Raw genomic sequence first — 22,622 nt, forward strand, 5'->3', positions numbered from 1 at the left:
CTGACCCCAGGAATGTGTCAATAAAGTTTCCCCTTCCTGGGACAATGAATTCACGGTGTTCTTATTTCAATTTCCAGGAGTGTATAATGTAATATGATAGTGTTATTCCTACTCTTTTTACATAAATTTATAATTTGGAGACAACAGTTTCACAGAATGCTATGGTTTTATAACAGGAGAGTAAACAGGAGTGGTTGTAAGAAAAGCAAAACTAAATTCAACAGAATAACAAATTTTATTTTTTTCATTTTTATCTGCAATGTGTACACACTCTACCCATGCGCAGTAGAGCTACTGAAAATTTAATATAAAGTAATTTACTTTAGGAATTTATGACTAACTCACACTGAATATTATTTCTAAATTCAGTCAACTTCAGTAAATGAGCAGTCATTTGTGTCAGCCAATTAATATCGAAAATATGGCTTAATCTGTATGCTAAAAGGTATCTTCAAACCTTAGGTGAGGGTCGTGCTTATCTTCAGTTACATGGGTGTGAAAAAACTTTGGACTTGAACTGACAGAGCTTGATGGTGTGGAATGGAGGAAAGTTGGTGATCCAGATTGTAAAGACTCTTCAAGAGATCCCCGTCGCTGAGTTCCTTGTGAAATACTCATCCCTGCTCTGAGTAAAGGTGTTGGGGCAGGCTGGAAATAGTAACCAGTAGGACCTACTGCAGAAATTAGCTGAGGTGGGCCATGTGCCAAGTGAAGAAGATTTCCAGAAGCAGAAGACACTCTCCTGAATCCTGGAAGCCCTATTCCCAATCCTGTCTGGATTTGGAAAGCCTGGCCTGAAGATGACTGTGTATTATCCACAGGAACCCAATAATGTCCAGAGTCCACATAACACTGTTGCAGTTCACCATGTTCATGTGTAAACCCTGAAGCACTTTCAGTTTGAGTACTATCACTAACATGATCACCAATTGTAAAATAAACACCACCAGCCTCTGATAAATTAACAGGGTGGAAATTACGACCAGTAACAAGAAGTGGATTTGTATGTGAGACTGGGCTACCTTGGGGTGTAATACGTGATGAGCTTTGGGCTGTGTCTGCTCTTACACCAACAGGTTTATAAAGGGGGCCATGATGAGCATGTAAATCATGCCTTCGATGACTTGGAAATTCTAAAATAGGAGGGCTCATCGTAACTGGAGAAGAAAGTTGATGTTCATGATAATCAGAGTCAACCGGAGATTGTGGAGCTGTGCTGTAGTAGAAATCATCCAAATTTCTAGCAGCTCGCCTTGGGGGATACACTGAAAAAAAAATGAAGAAGACAATCAATTACCAGAAAATATTCATAATATAGGACAATAGCTGTAACATATTAAAATTCACACACACACACACACACACACTCAAATTATATAAATGAATACATAAACAGAATAATATTTACAGTTGACTGAGCAGTATATTAATAATCATCACGCCCAGCATTAGTGTAAATAGCAGCAATGACACTGCAAGTCCTCTTTTATATTAGTGAACTCATGATGTCCCTCTCCCCTTGCTACACTGCAATAGTCCACTTGAATCTGACAGCAGATTCAAGTGGCGCATTTTCAGTTACACAGGCAGCCATGGAAATGGTGAGTTGAGCCTCCGGGCGTAAAGAGACGGTGAGTTTGGAGATGACGTCACAGGACCCACTGGCGAGTTCAAATGTGGCATACACAGCTCCTTTCTAATCTCTAGTTCACACCCCTTGTATACCTTACAACGCCTAGTCCCAACACTACTAAATGCAAGCACTATTAATGCACTCTGGTCGCCATTCCAACTGTCACAGAGAATAGCAACTCTAATCATTTCATACCCACTGGTGGTGTGCACTTGTACAAATCTTCTGGATGATTTGCCATTTTTGTCAGTCAGTGTATAATGACTGTAGTTTTCTCATTTTTTTCAGAAATTTGCCGTATCAACATAGAAAGACCATGCTGGCTAATGTTTCAAGGCAAAATCATTGAATTACCCACGCCATTGACTCTGCAACTACTGAAAAGGCTGCTGCCCCTTTAAAGAAACCATAAGTTAGTCAGGACTCTGCACAGATACCCCCTCACTGTGATTGCTCTCAGTATCGTTGAGACATGGAAGCCACACCACATCGGTAAGGTCCTTTGTTCACAGGGGCAGGGGTTCCAACATATGAAATATGCCTGAAGAATATCAAGGAAAATTAACTGTGATTAATTAAAATAATGAATCTGAAATAGTGGCTGACTAATCCCTATACAGTTGCTCGGTGAGCCAGTCACCATGAGTAAACACTTGAGAACTTTAGTACAGAGATGAAACATAACATAAAATCTTAAAGCCTATACCACACTCGGCCAAAACAGAAAGCATCTCAATTAACAGCAAATGTGGCATGCTGTAAGTAGTACACAAGTATCACATACTGGTGGGTGCTCTACCCACAGAAAGAATTTATGCATCAGGAAATTTCCATTTTAAAGCAGTGGGCTGAAAAAGATACACTGTGAGATTGGCACAAAGTAGGCAATTCCATGCTCGTTAAGGGAACAGTGATGGACAGGATGCTTGGCCAGCATTAAAAACTGAAACTTCTGTTATGTTAACACCATCTCAACAGATGTTGTAGCAAACTGTAGCATTGCATTTCAGTTATCGGCTGTGAATGCTAAACAGCCAGAATCAATCCATTATTAAGTTATAGCATAGACGTAGTGCACAGCAGTGTCAGATAATCATGTTCTCCGCATGAACACAATCAGTGAATCCAGCATGATACTTTCATCATCAACCATCCATGCATTCTAGTTATTAATTATTTCTTTAATACCACACTGTGCAGATGTACACTATTAATTATTTATAATAAATTATTGGATGTAATATTCATGTTGTCTGGTACCATTCTGATGTACCTTCACTCACAATGCAAAATTGTGATAGGCGTAGAATTTTACCGTTGTCAAAAATTCCCAAATCAACCTAACAAATCATGGGTTGCAGAATAACACAAGCTGGGCCGTCATTGTGAATTTGTCACTAGTACCCACCACGAATCCTACACTGTTAAAAGTAACACTGTTGTTATTCGTCTAGCTCCAGATAAGGAAGTCTTTGAAAATGCACTTCAATGTGAGAATCTGACCCTTACGGATGTGCTCAATGTAGCACTGTCCTTCAAAGTATCATGGGCTGCAGGCAATCAGATTGCTGTGTGGAGGGGAGGTATCAGAAGTTGCTCAGTCAACCCGTTAGGCACACTGCAGGTGTTCAGGATGACAGGGAAGCCATTCCACAGTACAACTTTCAACTCACCATTGCATGGGGCAGCGTCGTTAAAGACCACAGCGGCAACAGGCCACATCACATCAGCGGCCACGTGGCCTCCCTTCTGTCTTGCTCGTATTGCTTTGTCCAACATGAGTGTGTTGCATGCCCTACACATTGGGCAGTTTGCAACAAGTGTTGAAGAAAGGCTTCGCTGCATCGGTGCATGGTTCCTCATAAAACGTGGTGGACACAGTAGTACCAATGGGCATTAACTGTATCTATACAATGACTGTTCCCCCAAACAAATTATTTATTGACTTGTGTATGTTTAATAAACCCCAAAAAATGCAAATGGACACAGGAGCTGCAGTGACTTTAGTAAACGCACAAACATACATGGACTTGGGCCCCCTCCCCTCACATAGGTTTCATGGAAGTTTGTTAGCTACAATAAACAGCAGATTTTGAGCCTAGGTCAGTTCCCCGATCCTGTCTCTCACAAACCTGTTGTTTGCCCTTGCAGCTTCCTTGTTGTGGATCATTCCTGTAACACAGACCTGTTCAGGTTAGATGTGTTTAATACTTTTGGTTTCTCCATTGCCAAAGAGGTAAATTTAGTGTCAGATCAAGTTCTGTATCAGCAACTGAAGCCCCTCTGCTCATAGTTTTCATCACCATTTTCTTCAGGACTAGGTTGTGCTAGTGAGTTTCAGGCCCAAATTACCATGAAAGAGTCAGTCTGCTTTCTTTTTTTTGGGTGCAACAGGTGCCTGTCAAACTGCATGTCTCTGTCAAGGTTGTATTAGAACATTTGACATTGATCACCATCATTCAGCCTATTTCTTCCCCTCTTCGTTAAGAAGCAGATGGGTAAGCTTTGTCTCTGCAGCAAATTTAGTGTCAAGATTAATGCATGGTCAGTGATAGATACATACTCTTTGCCCGCCATGATGACTATCTAACGAAACTGTCAGGCAGCCACTACTTTTTCATAACTGATTTGCCAGAAGCATACCTCTAGCTCCCCTTGTATGAGGCCACTGGACACCTTCTTGGTGTCAATACACCTTTTGGCCTATACCAATATCAACCCTTGTCTTTTGGCAGCACTAGTGCACCTGCAATTTTTCAGCATTTTTTAGAACAGCTGACAGCAGCTATACCCAGTGATATCGTCATTTCAGGTTCTTCCACCGAAGACCACCTTAGCAATCTCCAATCGTCGTTTCTGGTTTTGCAGTCTGCGGGCCTCAAGTGTAATCTTGCCAAATCTAAATTTTTTCAGCTGTCAACTGAGTTCCTAGGTTTTGAGGTTTCTCACACAGGGGTCGAGCTGTTGCAAGACTGAGTTCTGTTAAGGCACTGCAGGCATTTCTACGTAAAGTTGCATACTACCATAAGTTTTTACTGGATGCATCCACTGTTGCTCAGCCACCGTAAGAGCCTTAGTGTAAAAATATCCCCAGCTTGTGACCAAGTGTTCACTTTGCTTCAATCTGCCCCATGTCTGGGTACTTTTCAGCCAGTTTAGCATCTCATGTTGGCTACAGATGCCTCTCAGCATGGTCTTGGTGCAGTGCTGGCAAACAAATATGCTACTGGGTCTGAACGACCAACTGCTTACGCTTCTAAGACTTTAACTCCCACTCAGCAGTGATATTTTCATATTGAAAAAAGGGACTTTGTTGATTGTGTTTGCCCTCAAGAAATTTCACATCTTCTTGTATGGTTCTAAGTTCCATTGAATCATGGATCACAAGCCACTGGTTGCTCTTTTTAACCCTTCAGCTTCTGTGCCAGACAAGGCAGCACGTTGTTTGCAGTGGTGGGATCTCTTCCTCACCCGTTATCATTATCAGATCCATTACTGGTTGACAGCGAAAGACACAAACATCAATACCTTTTCTTGCATTCCGATCAGCTGGACCTGGTGTTTGATCAGGATGAGTTAATTTGTTTCCATGTATATACTGAGAACTAAAATGCAATCAATAGTTTTCCCATCACTAGTGCCACAACAGCATTGGCCGTCACCTTGGATCCTGTACTTAATCGGGTCCTCTTTTGTGCAGCACGGTTGACAAGAAAAACGCCCGGGCTGTGCCGCAGATCCCTTGCATAACTCTTTCTCCCTCCAACACTGCCTTTCTGGATTTGATGGGGTTTTATTTTAGCTACGAAGGATACTGCTCCCCAGGTTGGGACTCTCACTTCCTTGTACCGTAATTACTGCTGCTTCTGCATGTCGGTCATTGGGAGACCTCTCACACCAAAGGTTCTGCCTGCTGACGTGTGTATTGGCAGAGCACAGATCATTACATCACTGTGTCTTTTTTTCCCCTGACCAACATCACAGTGCCCGTGGGAGCATTTACATGTTGATTTTGCTGGGCCCTTCCTAAATCGGTATTGGCTCATTTTGCTGGATGCCTATTCCATGTTTCCCTATGTGGCACGTTGCCCGGCCACATCCATGGTGGTCACTATTTTGGCCCTGTCTAAGCTTTCTGTAAATTAGGGACTTCCGTGTACCAGGGGTTGTTGACAACGGACCCCAGTTTGTTTCTTGAGAATTTGCATCTTTTTGTCAGGTTACTGGTGTTTACCATCTCGCAGCTCACCTGTTTCATCCTCAGTCTAAAGGTGGGGCAATATGCATGGTTTGGACATTTAAAACTCAGATGCGGAAGTATGTATCTGACAAGTCCCCTGAAGCTGCTTTAACCCTTTTTTTAGTTCATAAAGTTTCATTCCAGTGGGGGACAAAAGCCCGTGGATGCCAACCATGGACACTCCTTCACCTGCTGCATCCGCCACCACATCCGCTTGTGTTGCTACCTCCGCAACGGTTTCATCCGGGTGCAGCTGTTTGGGCTTGTGGTTTCGGCTGTCGGCCGAACTGTGTTCCAGCCATCATTGAGCATCGCTGGAGCTGGTGTCTGCGTGTCGTTGGCAGCCCTGACGGGTGTACGTCCCATCACTTTGACTGGCTGGGGTTGTGGATGGCAGAGCCTGTTCCGGATGATCCACCGCCTCCCTCATCCCCATCATTGCCAACGCTTGTTTCTGTGTGTCTGACGGTCTGGTTCACACAGCAGATGGGGTCACTGTCTGGGGTTCTTGACTTAGCCCACACTCTGACTGCTGTCACCGCGGCAGCCCCCACTGCAGTCTTCATTGCTGGATCTTGTGAGGTTGTTGTCTTAGACGTCCTCAACGATGCCAACCTCAAAGAGGGCGTTGCTATGGAGATGCTGTCCCCAGTCCCACCTTATTGCCTCTCATGATCTCATGAGTGGGGGATGGCGTGCAGAGCAACCCACTCACGACTTCCGCCCCTACTTGCCAATGCCTGCCTGCCACAGAGTACATCAACTCCCGTTGTTGGGCTATGAAGGATTTCAGTGCTGTCATTGGTGTTTTCTGTGGCTTGTAATCTCTGCCAGTGCTTTTTATGTATGTGGTTTTCCCATCCACTAGATGGGATGAGTAATGCACCTTCATTAATGACGCACTTGATTTCTGAGAGCGTGTGTCCATACAGTTCACAGGCCCACTTATATAGGCCACCTGGGTTGGCCCTTGGTACGAGTGCTTGGACTATTCTTTACGCTGTATTATTGTTGTCCAGTCAATGTGTTCACTTATACTCACAACCTGCATCTTACATGTTGGTCTATAAAGTACTATGTTCCATGAATCGTGTTTGTTCTTGCTATAACATGTTTGAAACTGAAAGAAATGAACTTTTATATTGTTTAAATACTTTTATTTTAATACTATAGGGCAAATGTAGAGGTCCATATTGTTAAACATTCCATTTTATTACGTGTTAGATTTAAGAAAAACTGTAATTGGAAGGGAGACAGACTGTTGCCCACTGGCATGGACCTATAAGCGGTCGCATACGTCTAGAAACCAGCTGAAAGTGTACGGTGTGAAAAGGCGAATTCAAGTTGGATGAGTGAAGAAATAGTACGTTTGGGGAGTTGTAAGAACAGTTTTCAAGTGATGGTTTAACGTGTTCAGCATGCGGTCTCATTAAATACTTTAACAATTGTTGTGACTTTGAAAATGTTCATGTGATGTGGAACTCCAGTACTTGAGATGTGTTGTTGAGCTGAGCTTTACGAAGTTAGTATTGGAGAATATGATACATTTTCATATAAATGCACTATAGCAAGATGCACTGTGAGATTTATTTTATATTAATTATTTAAATAATTTATGTATGACCAACAGATTTAATTATCTGAAAGAGCTACTGAATGAATAAACCAATCGCTTCAGTTAAAATTTTCTTAGTCAACTACATCATTTAATTGTGATATCACCAGATATCATTTATTTTATTTAATGCAACCAGTTGCACTTTACATTATTTATTATTCATAATGACTAGCCAATTTCTGATAAATTAGGCTGTAAGATCACTGGCAACTGATGTATATTATGCAATCAAGCTAATACAGGGCATTACAGATGACATTTAGGGCTCATCCTCTATGTCAATAGCGAGCCAAATATCTAATCTGAGACAGAAATTGCCTAATACCAGTCTTCACCATATTCTTTAGTCACTATAATCTTTTTGACATTCAAAATTACTTTGGGCATCTGAAGCAACCTAGGGTTGGAACTACACATTTATTAAGAAAATTAACTAGAAGCACACATTTGGCTGCTCCATCGTACTGTGCGTGAATCTGAAAAGGCTTTGGTGCTTATGTACAATTAGCAAAATTTCATTTCATGAACAGGTGAGCAAATTTACAGTATATGGATGAATTTTGTAAAGGTAACATACTTTACAGTGTTATTACATTTAAATAAATATGTGACAAGTTGCATCTCAGGAGCCACAGTGCAGAGTCTAAGTATTTGGCTGGAATTAGTAGCAGCCATTGTAAACCTATACACTGTTTCTTAACCATGAATGGTCTTAAGATAAGATCTGTCTGCTCACCAAGACCTGTGGCTGGTTATCATAGGTTAAAAGCATAGAAAAATGTGTGAAATCAACATAAAGCATCTTACATGGAAAGCAACTACTATCTAGTAGTTGCTTTTCAATCCTTCAGCCTCCTAACCATCATGAATTTTTAGTCTTATGGCTGCTAATACTGTTCCAAGATTGGACAAGCCTTGTTTTGTATGGGGCACACTAATATGGACAGTATAGCACTTATAACAACAGGAAACAAATACACACTTAAGAGGGGGCCTTGAGGGATACTATTCTCTTGTTCCAATAGGTATGACAAGACAGAGCCGATACATACTACGAAAAAGGACTTGAGGGAACAACAATGTAAAACTCTGGAAGTATCCACTAAATGCCCAGCTGTGAAGTTATTTCAGACTATTATATCTCCAGATAGTATTATTATTCCTCCCGAAATAGACTAAAACAATAAAAACTATCAAATGTTGCCTGCATAAGAATGCCTGCTGTGTAGTCATTTCCAGTTGGGTAAGATTATTGGGTGAAGATCTTATTGAAAACAGCTAAGGAGCTGACCTAGACAAAGCACTGGTTCATCCATTACATTTCATGCATGCATATGCAGAAAATCCATTTCTTCAACTAATATTTCAGCTGTATACTTTTTGGCCATCTTCAATTGAACAAACAAAGGCTATAGTGCTTGTGTGTATCCTTTGAAATGTGAGGGCTGTGCTACTGTGCAAGCAACCACAGATGAACAATGGCCAGAAATGATGTTCAGTGGCAAAGAACTTTGTATGAATTGACTGTGTGGTCAATACATGTGAGGATATTGATGCATCAATAGGATCTACACTGCAGCAACATCAGTTGATCAGAGAAAATACTGGATTCCATGCTATGGCTACAATGAAACTATGATATATATATTAATTACCTCATTTGCCAAATGAATTTACACTGCTTCCTTTCTACCGAGTCCTAGATTGATGAAACTGCATCAAGAATTTTGACATTCACACAACACAGAGTGGCCACTGCCACTGAAGTTCTCTGCCACAGCTGATTCATTGGTCTGCAAGAGCCTGGTGTACTTACAATGTTCTGTGCATCTCTCTCATGAACTATACTTGTTAGGTGACCTATGTATGAAATGCCTCAGTCAAAGATTATCTTGTAAATCCTAGCCTTGTGGGGCGTAAACTCATCCGTGACAAGAACAAAATGTGCTGGTGTCTTCACAGAACAGTTGAAGATGGCATTAACTTAAAGCTTGGTGAGTATCTCCCCAATTTATCGCAATATACTTCCCACATACGGCAGGAAAGCTGTGGATTTAAATCTCTCTACTTCAACTTCTTATTCCATAAGTTCACCTTAAGTTTTATCTATAGCACATAGTGTATTTGTTGTGGGGATTACCCATTTGCTCCAAAAACAACTTTTAAATGAAAAAGCTATTCCTGCAGACCGCCATCATCAACAATGTTATATGCCCTATGAACCAAAGTTCAAGAAACAGTCACCACTTGGGAAGAATGGTGGCAGCTATTTGCATGTAGATACAGGTCTGTATGAGTCGGCTCGCAACAAGCTGCATGTCCCAGGTGGCATCATTTTTGTGATGAACCAAAACTTCCTGTATGCAAGGCAGCTCTCCTTTCCAATTTCTTACAGTCCAAGAGACTTGTTGGACATCAGAGGTACATACAGCTCTTAAAGAGTAATAAATTGGCTGTGGCGGAGCACTGTATCGATACTGGCCACTCTATGGTAACTGATAATGTTGAACTTCTATTGTTCATTTCATGATTCTTGCACAGATCTAAAGAAAGCAGAGGAAATGCATGTGGTGAAGGATTTAATTAACAGACAGTGGTCTCAGTGTGAACAAATCAGGGAATCTGGCACTTTCTTTAATCAACTTGCAAATACACCACCATGGTGCAGTTCATACTGATGCATTGATATCCCATGGACTAAGCATCTATCCACAATTCAGTTCATATAATTTGTCACCAATCATCATCTCTGGCTCTAGCATATCTGGGATCACGTGCGCAGTGGCTTGGCTATAAAAGGATGGATATGAGTGCTGTAGTCTCACTCTCAAGATGGCTGGAAAGGTATAAGGCCAAAATATCAGTTGAAGAAATTGAGGTCCTGTGGTTGCATGTTGAGAATCTAATGGATCATTCAACATGCTGTGAAAACACAAAGACGCAAAGTAAAGGGTATGGTTCCCTGTGGGCTCCGTGGACCTTCCCAGTTTTTAGTGTGACTTCATGATAGTTTGTAGGATATGTGATGTTTTCCCCTGGCACTAAAAGTGGGATTAAAATTGTATCCTCTATGATTTGGGGAATTGTCTTGCGAGCCAAATCTCTCACATTAGCTGCTCCTATAGAAATGCTGGCTCATTCTATAGTCTGAGTTGTCTTTAGAGGTTACTACTAAATACACATGCATTCGTATTGTAGTTATAAATGATATAGAAACTGTCAAGAGATGCTCCTTAAAGACATCCACACTTTTTAACTGATTACATCAATTGCCTATTGTGACAAGAAATTACTCAAGATCAGCAGTGGATTACAAATTTTTGATAAAATTTTCATTATCTAATGGCTGCAGTACATGAGTGAAATGAATTACTAATTACCTGTTGCATGTTCTTGTGCACCATGGTGTCACTGAAATCTTTAGGGGGAAAAACGAGGAGTTTCCAAAAAACAAATACAGAATTCCTGCCTGTGACACTGTGTAAATTCAACTGCTTATCAGTTGCGAGCTGAAGTGAATTTGACAGGAAGGCACCTGGCCGATTTGAGGGTAAAACCAGACAGTGAACAGTTCTCAAGATAAGGAACAAGAGTGGCTCTGTAAGAGGTGGCAAGCTTCTGCAAGCGAATTCACACATGGGCTCACGAAGACTAACTGTCAACCATATCAAGGTTATGCCATTCCGTCTCCCAAAGCCAAAAAATCTTGCATCGTAATACTGAACAAAGGTCAGTTACAGGGATGCCGATCTCCAGAAATGATTTCCGTGTAGCCTGTTTGGCCAGCCTGTCAACAAGTTCATTACCTGGGATTTTGATGTCTTCTGGGGTCCAGAAAAACATCACTGAATGTCTGGACCATTCCAGAACATAAATGGACTCCTGTATGGTCGCTACCAAAGGATGGCAAGGATAGCACTGGTCAATAGCTTGTAGGCTGCTCAAGGAGTCACTACAGAGAATAAACAACTTGCCCGAGCATGAACGGATGTGTTCAAGAGCATGAGATATGGCCACCAGCTCTGCAATGAAACACTGCAGCCATCTGGCAAGGAGTGCTGTTCAGTATGTCCTCCGTGAACATAGGTAAAGCCAACGTGACCATCAGGCATCAAGCTGTCTGTGTAAACTACTTCAGCGTTCTGGGACACACCAAGAATCGAGAGGAAGTGACAGTGGAGAGCCACAGGATTAACTGAGCCCTTAGGGCCATGCAAAAGATCCAAAGCTGCAGCCTAGGTTTACACCATGGAGGTGTATGTGGAAGGACCTCAAGTAGATGTGTAAAGGGAAGGACTCCAGTTCAGACAGAAGGGATTGGACATGAACCACCGCGTTTGGGAAAAGAAGACAGTAATCTGGATGCTCAGGAGAGCTATGGATGTGCGCAACGTAACTGGTGAGCAGTTGTGCAGGCCTGATTTGCAAATGAGGTATTAAAGCCTCCACCAGTATGCTGGTCAACGGACTCATCCTAAAAGCTCCTGTCACTAGTCTAACTCTACAGCGGTGCACTGGGTCTAGTAACCGCGATGCTGGGGGTGGCACAGAACCATAAACCAGACTCCCATAGTCAAGGCGGGATTGAAAAGGGGCTCTGTAGAGCTGCAGCAGTGTAGACCGATCTGCACCCCAGTTGATATTGCTCAGGCAGCGGAGGGCCTTGAGGTGATGCCAGCACTTCCGCTCAAGCTGATGATGGAGAGGAAGCCAAGTCAATCGGGGTTGAAAACCAATCCTAAGAATCGATATGTCTCTACTACAGTGAGTGGATCATCATTAAGGTGAAGTTCTGGTTTCGGGTGAATGGTACGATGCTGACAGAAGTACACGACACAAGAGTTTGCGGCTGAAAACTGGAAGCTGTGGGCTAGAGCCCATGACTGCGCCTTGTGGATGGTTCCCTGTAGGCGCCGCTCAGCAACACCAGTACTGCAGGAACAGTAGGAAATGCAAAAGTCGTCTGCATACAGAGAAGGTGAGACAGACAGCCCTACAGCTGCTGCTAGACCATTAACAGCTACCAAAAATAGAGCGACACTCAATACAGAGCCCTGTGGGACTCCATTCTACTAGATACGGAGGGAACTATGGGAGGCACCACCTTGGACATGGAGAGTAAGGAGTAACAGGAAGTTTTGAATAAAAATCGGAAATGGGCCCTGGACACCCCACTCATATAATGTAGCAAGGATATGATGTTGCCAGGTCGTGTCATAAGCTTTTCTTAAATCGAAAAACATGGCAATCAGGTGTTGGTATCTGGAAAAAGCTGTTCACACGGCAGACTCGAGGGACACTAGATTCTCAGTGGTAGAGCGGCCCTGGCACCAACTGCCCTGGCATAGAGCCAGTAGGCCTCACGGCTCCAGGAGCCAACATAACCTCCAACTCACTACACGTTCTACCAGCTTACAAAGAACATTGGTGAGGCTGATGGGCCGATAGCTACCCACATCAAGCGGGTTTTTACCAGGTTTAAGCACTGGAATGATGGTGCTTCCCCACCATTGTGATGGGAATACGCGATCACACCAGATGCCACTGAAGATGGCAATGATATTTCGTTAGTAGTGCGACGATAGATGCTTGAGCATCTGAGTGTGGATCCGATCTGGCCCAGAAGCTGTGTCGGGGCAATGTGCAATGGCGCTGATGAGCTCCCACTCAGTAAATGGAGTGGTTCACTGTGGTGTACAGTGAATGAGAGGAGTTTCTTTTATATCCACCATTTGAGGGTGCGAAAGGCTGTGGTGTAATTCTTCGACTCAGAGGCTCGAGCACAGTGCTCGGCAACTGCGTCCGCATCGGAAGATAACATGCCACTGATGCTAATGTCAGGGACACCTGTTGGGGTCTGGTACCCAAAAACACATTTGATCTTCATCCAGACCTGTGAAGGCGACGCACTGTACCCAATGGTTGTGACATAACCCTCACAACACTCCTGTTTCTGTCTTTTTATAAGGTGGCAACCACAAGCACGGAGCTGTTTAAAAGCTGTTAAGTGTGCTTATGTCGCTGTAGAGTCTGCCTACGCTCTTTAATGGCCTCAGCGATTTTCAGCAACCCTTAATGCACTGCCTTTCGCCGGGGGCACCCCAAGGCACAAGGGATCGCGTTTTCCGCCACAGAAACGATCGTTGTGGTGAGCCGTTCAACTACTACATCAATGTTACCATGTGGGAGGGATTCAACAGTGATGACAGAGGTACAAGCTTCCCAGTCTGCCTTGTTTAAAGCCTATCTGGGTAGGCATCTGGGTGAATGATGCCCGGGGAGTGACAGGAAGATGGGAAAGTGATCACAACCACCCAAGTTATCGTGGGCTCTCCAGTGGACAGATGGGAGACGTCCTGGGCTGCAAAGTGGTAAATCAATGGCCGAGTAAGTATAATGAGACAAACTGAAATGTGTGGGGGCCCCAGTATTTAAGAGACAGAGGTCGAGTTGAGACAGTAAATTTTCGACATCTCTACCATGACCAGTAAGCATGGTGCCACCCCACAAGGGGTTATGAGCACTAAAATCTCCCAAAAGCAGGAAAGGTTTAGGGAGTTGATGAATCAGTGCAGCCAATATGTTCAGGTGTACTGCACCATCTGGAGGAAGATATACTTTGTAGATGGTTATTTCCTGTGTCATCCTTTTTCTGACAGCCACAGCTTCAAGAGGGATTTGAAGGGGCTCAGGTTCACTACAGACTGAGTTGAGGACATAAACACAAACACCACCTGACACTCGATTACCTTATAGCCACAGAGGGCAGGGGTCTGCATTGCCGGGAACCACGTTTCCTGAAGGGCAATGCAGAAAGCAGGTGTAAAGCTTAACAGTTGTTGTGGCTCATTCAGGTGGTGGAAAAAACCGCCACAATTCCACAGGAGGATGACATCATCGTCAGGCTGGGAGGCATGAAGTGATAAAATAGGCAGTTTACACCTCATGGTCACCTACTGCCACAGACTGATTACTGGAGCATTATGTATCCATTGTGTCTGAGGCTCCAGAGAGATATAGGTCCTCAGCAGATGCTAGAATCTCCACCTCATCCTCAGATGCAGAGCTAGTAGGTATGGTGTGGGTGCCACCACAATTTCCTTGTTCTTGGGGGGGGTCTTCTTTTTAGATTTCTCTCACTGCTCCTTGGGTTTCTCTGGCTGAGAGGGCTTCCCTGATTCAGTCTCCAGGACTTAGGAGGATCTTGAAGCCCTATGACCAGGTGCCTTTGGGAGCTTCAGCCACTGGCGGGTGTCCTCCTTCCCACTGGTAGGATCCTGGAAAGGGTGGGACTCAAGGGACCCCTTCCTAGTGAGAGGAGCCAAAACAGACTGGCACTTCTCCGGCTGAGAAGTGGGGACTGATGTTCCCGATGGTTGGGGGGCATTACTCCCGAAGTAGGTGGTGCGGGAGCAACAGGGACAGGAGTGCCCCCAACAACAAAAGAGTGGGTGTAGTCTTGCAACTCTGAGGGCTAACCGTCAATAGCTGAACGGATGGGAATTGGAACCGTTGTTGTAGTGGCAGCGTAAGATGATGTCATGCACACAGGATGGAGCCGTTCAAATTTCCTCTTAGCCTCGGTGTAGATCAGTCGGTCCGGAGTATTGTATTCCATGATTTTCCATTCTTTCTGTAGAATCCTGCAGTATGGCGAGCAAGGGGAATGTTGCTCGCCACAGTTGACACGGATGGGAGGCGGGGCACACGAAGTATTGGGATGTGATGGACTTCAACAGTCGTGACATAAAATGCTGGAAGTACTGCGGGAAGACATATACCCGAACTTCCTGAGTTTAATGCACCACATTGGGTGAGGGATATATGGCTTTACATCACAGTGGTATACCATCTCCTTGATGTTCTCGGGTAATGTATCACCCTCAAAGGCCGAGATGAAGGCACTGGCGGCCACACACCTCGTTGCTCTAAGTTGGCGTGCAGCTTTTCATCTGACTACAAAACAAGGTCCCTGTGGAATATAATACTCTGGACCACATTTAAGCTTTTATGGGGCATGATGGAAACAGAAACATCTCGCAGCTAGTTACAGGTGAGTAATGCCCATGACTGGGCAGAGGATGCTGTTTTTATCAAAACTGACCCATATCGCATTTTGGACAATCCCTTTTACCTCCCCAATCTCATCCTCTAAATGCTCCACAAAAAACTGAGGCTTCATCAACCTGAAGGATTTCCCATCAGCTCTCGAACATATGAGGTACAGGGGCAAATAAGATTCGCTGCCACCCTTAACCTGGCATTCCTCCCATGGTGTGGCCAGGGAGGGGAATGATTTGGGGTCATACTTCTTCACATTAAAGTTATACTTTGACCACTTAGAGACTGATGGTGTTGGACCACCAGCAAGAGATGAAGTATGTTTCATGGCTTGTCATCCACCTGATGATACCCACTCCGACCAGGGGCCCTCCCCACGGGCGATACCCAGCCTCAGCAAAGGCCACCTGGCAGGATGGCCATTGCTTGGAGTCCCGATGCCCCAGGGAGATGGGCTACCATGCTGGATATGAGGTGCAAAGAAGTCCATGATCATTGTTGGTGCAGAAAACGACACTGCTCAGTGGGAGGAGGAAAACGCGTCCACGAAGGTGTCTTCACCGAACAGCTGGAGAATGAGCGGAACTGCAAAGCTATGACGATAAAGAATGCTGAAGGTCTCAGTGCACAATGGACACAATGCATCATGTAAGGTGCCCTTCCCCAACTGGCTCGTTCTTCGGAAGAATTTTGGAGAATGGAGGTCATACCTTACAGGGGACGATCACAGGAGGCCAAAACATTCGAGACTCCTTTTAATCATCTCTTACGACAGGCAGGAGTAACTCAGGCCTATTCTAACCCCTGGACCCACAAGGGGAGGGGAGGGGAGGGGGGGGGGTGTTCTGTGATTTTTACTGAAAAATTCATAAATGAATGAAGCATAACTTTGCTACTCTCTGCATGCTGCTTAAGAACAATACAGCATGGTTGTGGAATGATTAATGTAAGTATGATTTAAGGACAACAAAGAATTGTCTGTGCAGAAACTGGTTGTTACATTACTCTGAGATGTCACCACTATTCTGCCTTGCCACTGATAGTTCATGTTACATGGCTGCAACTTAACTATTCCTAGAGGAAGTTGTGGAAGATATAAAGGAGCATTAGAACATGACTCTTGCAAGCCACATTATATCCAAGCATGAGTGCAAGCATGGTATTTTGAAGAAAAAACAGGTTGTGATTATGTTTGGATATCAAAAGTTCCACATGTATATTCAGAGATGAAAGATAATGGTACTCTCTGATCACAAAGCTCTTGGATACTTGCATGAATATAAGGCCGGCCGGAGTGGCCGAGCAGTTCTAGGCGCTTCAGTTTGGAACCATGTGACCGCTACAGTCGCAGGTTCGAATCCTGACTCGGGCATGGATGTGTGTGATGTTCTTAGGTTGGTTAGGTTTAAGTAGGTCTAAGTTCTAGGGGACTGATGACCTCAGATGTTAAGTCCCATAGTGCTCAGAGCCATTTGAACCATGAATATAAACTGCTAAATGGATGGCTCATGTAGTGGGCTATGTACCTACAGCAATTCAGTTATTATATTTAATGTATAGAAGCGAGTGACAACAGTGTTTCAGACACATTATCTTGACTCCAGTTCGAAAAAAAGAGAGTTTCAAATGGCTCTGAGCACTATGGGACTTAACATCTGAGGTCATCAGTCCCTTAGAACCTAGAACTACTTAAACCTAACTAACCTAAGGACATTACACACATCCATGCCCGAGGCAGGATTCGAACCTGTGACTGTAGCGGTCTCGCGGTTCCAGACTGTAGCGCCTATAATCTCTCGGCCACTCTGGCCGGCAGGAATAATACATACAGGGAGAAACAGAAGAGCAGGAACATCAGCTACTCTCCATGAAAGAGAGAAGGAAATTCATGGGATGTGCAAAGATGTGTGTAGAGCACAGAATGCTAATTCAGAACTAAATGAATAAAACTTAACTTTGGTAGCAAAGGTTTAAAGAAGATAGCCTGCTACTACAAAACAAACAAACACATATTATTTTGTAGAATGGACAATACTGCTCTGTATTTAAGACTGTGCTTCCCAGAGGACTACGCCAAGGCACTGATTGAGTACACTCATTTGTTCTATGGTCATTAAGGAGCACAAAAATGCACAGAAATTTTGGCAGATGTGCACATCAATAAGTCTGCTCGGTGAGTTTTATACACATTTTCAGGACATATGTTAAGTGCAAAGCACTCCAACTGGGTGGAATACACACATTTGGATGCATACTGCATAGCGTGAAAAGCAATGCCATGGTCCCCACCACCACCACCACCACCACCACAAAGTAATGGCTCATAGCAAGCCCACTTGCTGATGAAGGTTATTTCAAGCAATATGTATTGAGAAATAATAAAGCTCTTTGAGCTACATCACGGATTGCTTGCAGTCTTAGAGTGTCCACATCTTAATGCATATAGATTTAACTATTCTGTATCTAGGAAGCCATTGGGACTAAAGAATGTATCCGAATTACAGTGATATGTCCACAAGTGAACTATTCATATGTGGTATATGACACTTTTATGTCAGACAAAAGTTTAGTTTAGAGCATTATTATTACTATTATTATTCTTTCTTTCTTTTCTCAGACGTTATGTCTGCTCAAAAATGGAAAGTGACGCGGACCTTGATCAAGCATGACTTCCTTTTAACTGTACGGTATATGTTATATTGCATTTAGGAACTTTCAGGTAATTGAACATGTATCAATAATTACAGATTTCTGTAGTTGTATATATAAGTTTGGATGTAGCTGTATTGCATTGATGTACTGGTGGATATTGTGTGGTATGACTCCTGTAGTTGATAGTATAATTGGTATAATGTCAACTTTATCCTGATGCCCAATGTCCTTGACTTCCTCAGCCAGTTGGATGTATTTTTCAATTTTTTCTCCTGTTTTCTTTTGTATATTTGTTGTATTGGGTATGGATATTTCGATTAGTTGTGTTAATTTCTTCTTTTTATTGGTGAATATGATGTCAGGTGTGTTATGTGGTGTTGTTTTATCTGTTATAATGGTTCTGTTCCAGTATAATTTGTATTCATCATTCTCCAGTACATTTTGTGGTGCATACTTGTATGTGGGAATGTGTTGTTTTATAAGTTTATGTTGTAAGGCAAGCTGTTGATGTATTATTTTTGCTACATTGTCATGTCTTCTGGGGTATTCTGTATTTGCTAGTATTGTACACCCGCTCGTGATGTGATCTACTGTTTCTATTTGTTGTATGCAAAGTCTGCATTTATCTGTTGTGGTATTGGGATCTTTAATAATATGCTTACTGTAATATCTGGTGTATATTATTTGATCCTGTATTGCAATCATGAATCCTTCCGTCTCACTGTATATATTGCCTTTTCTTAGCCATGTATTGGATGCGTCTTGATCGATGTGTGGCTGTGTTAGATGATATGGGTGCTTGCCATGTAGTGTTTTCTTTTTCCAATTAACTTTCTTCGTATCTGTTGATGTTATGTGATCTAAAGGGTTGTAGAAGTGGTTATGAAATTGCAGTGGTGTAGCCGATGTATTTATATGAGTGATTGCTTTGTGTATTTTGCTAGTTTCTGCTCGTTCTAGAAAGAATTTTCTTAAATTGTCTACCTGTCCATAATGTAGGTTTTTTATGTCAATAAATCCCCTTCCGCCTTCCTTTCTGCTTAATGTGAATCTTTCAGTTGCTGAATGTATGTGATGTATTCTATATTTGTGGCATTGTGATCGTGTAAGTGTATTGAGTGCTTCTAGGTCTGTGTTACTCCATTTCACTACTCCAAACGAGTAGGTCAATATTTGTATAGCATAAGTATTTATAGCTTTTGTCTTGTTTCTTGCTGTCAATTCTGTTTTCGGTATTTTTGATAGTCTTTGTCTATATTTTTCTTTTAGTTCTTCTTTAATATTTGTATTATCTATTCCTATTTTTTGTCTGTATCCTAGATATTTATAGGCATCTGTTTTTTCCAACGCTTCTATGCAGTCGCTGTGGTTATCCAATACGTAATCTTCCTCTTTAGTGTGTTTTCCCTTGACTATGCTATTTTTCTTACATTTGTCTGTTCCAAAAGCCATATTTATATCATTGCTGAATACTTCTGTTATCTTTAGTAATTGGTTGAGTTGTTGAATTGTTGCTGCCAGTAGTTTTAGAACATCCATATACAGCAAATGTGTGATTTTGTGTTGGTATGTTCCAGTAATATTATATCCATAATTTGTATTATTTAGCATGTTGGATAGTGGGTTCACAGCAAGGCAGAACCAGAAAGGACTTAATGAGTCTCCTTGGTATATTCCACGCTTAATCTGTATTGGCTGTGATGTGATATTATTTGAATTTGTTTGGATATTAAGTGTGGTTTTCCAATTTTTCATTACTATGTTTAGGAACTGTGTCAATTTAGGATCTACTTTGTATATTTCCAATATTTGTAGTAACCATGAGTGGGGTACACTATCAAAAGCTTTTTGGTAATCAATGTATGCGTAGTGTAGCGACCTTTGTTTAGTTTTAGCTTGATATATCACCTCTGCATCTATTATCAGTTGCTCTTTACATCCTCATGCTCCTTTGCAACAGCCTTTTTGTTCTTCATTTATAATTTTGTTCTGTGTTGTATGTGTCATTAATTTCTGTGTAATGACTGAAGTTAATATTTTGTATATTGTTGGTAGGCATGTTATAGGGCGATATTTAGCTGGGTTTGCTGTGTCTGCTTGATCTTTAGGTTTCAGATAAGTGATTCCATGTGTATCAGGGAATGTGTATGGGTCTGCAATGTAACTGTTAAATAATTTAGTTAGATGTGAATGTGTTGAGGTGAACTACTTCAGCCAGAAATTTGCTATTTTATCTTTTCCAGGGGCTTTCCAATTGTGAGTAGAATTAATTGCTTGGGTGACTTCATGTTGCAAAATTATCACTTCAGGCATTTGTGGTATCATCTTGTATGTATCTGTTTCTGCTTGTATCCACCGTGCATGCCTGTTATGTTGTACCGGGTTTGACCATATGTTGCTCCAGAAGTGTTCCATGTCTGTTATGTTTGGTGGATTGTCTATTTTAATGTGTGTGTTATCTATTGTCTGGTAAAATCTCTTTTGGTTTGTGTTGAATGTTTGGTTTTGTTTCCTTCTATTTTCACATTTTTTGTATCTTCTACGTCGTTTGGCCAATGGTTGTAATTTCTGCTTCTTTTCATCTAATTGCTCTATCGCTTCTTGTTGTGAGATTTTACCTAACCTTTTTCGTTTTTTTTCTAACATTTCATTTTCTATAAATTGTGTTAGCTGTCCGATGTCTTTTCTCAGTTTTTCTATTCTGATCTGTAGCCTGTGTTGCCATGCTGGTTTTGTGGGTTTCTTCTGTGTGTTGGTTGGTTCTGATCTCTGCCTAGTGTGTATATTTAGTGTAGTGAGTGCTCCTATACAAACCAGTATTTGTAACTCTTTCATAGTTGTGTTTTCATTTATTTTGTTGTGTATGATTGTGTTGATAGTTTTTATTGTTGTTTTGACTTGTGGGTTATTTGGCAGTCTATGCAAGAATGGTCTAATGTCTGTATTTGTGTTTTTGTATTCTATATATGTCAGCTGAAATTTTTCTTCTATATGTAACATGTGTGTTACTTCAAGTTCTATTTGTGCTTGTTCTGGTGGCTGTCTTAAGATTTCGTTTTCCTCTGATTGTTTAATTGATGCGTGTTGTTCTTTGTTTGTTTGCTCTGGGATGTTTGAGTCCATTACTATATTTTCTTCTTCTTCTGATTGCACATTATTTTGTTCCAGTATTATTATTATTATTATTCTCTTTCCTGTCTCAGACGTTATGTCTGGTTAAAAATGGAAAGTGACGCGGACCTCGATCAAGCGTGACTTCCTTTTAAGTGTACGGTTTTCTTCCAGATATTTATATTTATTTAATCGTGTGTGGTTTTATTTCACTGTGATTGCTAGGTTGTATTATTTGTTTATGTAATATATGTAAAATCACGTAGATTTGACGCATGTGCGTTGAAATGAGAGGAGAGGAATTGTCTTGTGTAACAGAGGGTCAGCTGGGTGACATGTTTGTGTCAAGCAGCGTGCTGTATTTCTGTTTTTTTTGTTGATTCACTATGAGTGATTTGTCATTTTGGTGTTGGAGAATTACTTTTGAGGATATATTATCATGTAGAAGTTGACGAGTTGGTATTGCTTGAGAAAGGTTGGATTAATTATTTGTTCTGTGTGGGTTACAATACAGCCAGTGTTATTTATTTGTTTAATTTCTGTAGAACTGCATTTAATTAGCACCTGTAACTAGACTAATTAAATAGTAAGCTGTTGTGGGATGCAAACTGTCATCTCAATTTGTGCCTACAGTATTGCTGTACATCAATGATTCTGTGTGCTCAAAAAGGTTCAAAAATTCTCTCTGATATAGATTGAAGTACACGAGGTAGATTAGTTTAAATTTCCTTTGGCAACATAATCTAACACTTAAAAGGAAAAGATGCTACGATATTTTTTTTTTTCAAATCAATAGCCCCAAGGTTTACTTCACTTGTCTACAAATTTACATTTGCATATTGTTATAGATTTGCACTTTGGAAGATGTCACCACCGGAATTTTGTGGATGGATTGCACAAAGGTAATAGGGAATCATGGTATGATGGTATTTTAACAGATCGTGACAATCCACCTTGAGGAATGGCTGGAGAGAAGCACAAATTTGGTGAAAAAGTGTGCAAACTGGTAATGCAGAGAGACAAGGGCTTGTGTTAAAGGAATTCTAAGATGGATGTCAGCAGTTATTGCTGAGATGATGACAAACAGTGAATTGTGAGCGAGTACAAGTGCAAAATGTACATGCTGAACAATCCTTAATTTTCGATTGAGTAAGCTCTTTTAAGGTTTAACTAATAAACATACGTAAACTCTTATTTTTAATTGTTTAATAGGTGAGAGTAAAAGGAGAAATGCGAAGAGCGTCTCCACAATCTCAATGTTGAATTCAGGGCCTGTAAGCATTCCAATGTGCTAACTGTTGTGCTAT

At 41.8% G+C, this 22,622-nt stretch overlaps 1 protein-coding gene across 1 annotated transcript in view; it reads right to left on the reverse strand.

Moving 5' to 3' along the window:
• Positions 1 to 252: 252 nt before the first annotated feature.
• The window catches only part of LOC124722315, a 62,118-nt gene continuing 39,748 nt past the window's right edge, over positions 253 to 22,622 (reverse strand). The window contains exon 4 of the mRNA XM_047247495.1: positions 253 to 1,265. Coding sequence (XP_047103451.1) covers positions 439 to 1,265 — 827 coding nt within the window. The 3' untranslated portion in view covers positions 253 to 438. The remainder of the gene's footprint in view (positions 1,266 to 22,622) is intronic.

This window comes from Schistocerca piceifrons, chromosome X (assembly GCF_021461385.2).
Source record: "Schistocerca piceifrons isolate TAMUIC-IGC-003096 chromosome X, iqSchPice1.1, whole genome shotgun sequence".
Taxonomy (NCBI): Eukaryota; Metazoa; Arthropoda; class Insecta; order Orthoptera; family Acrididae; genus Schistocerca; species Schistocerca piceifrons.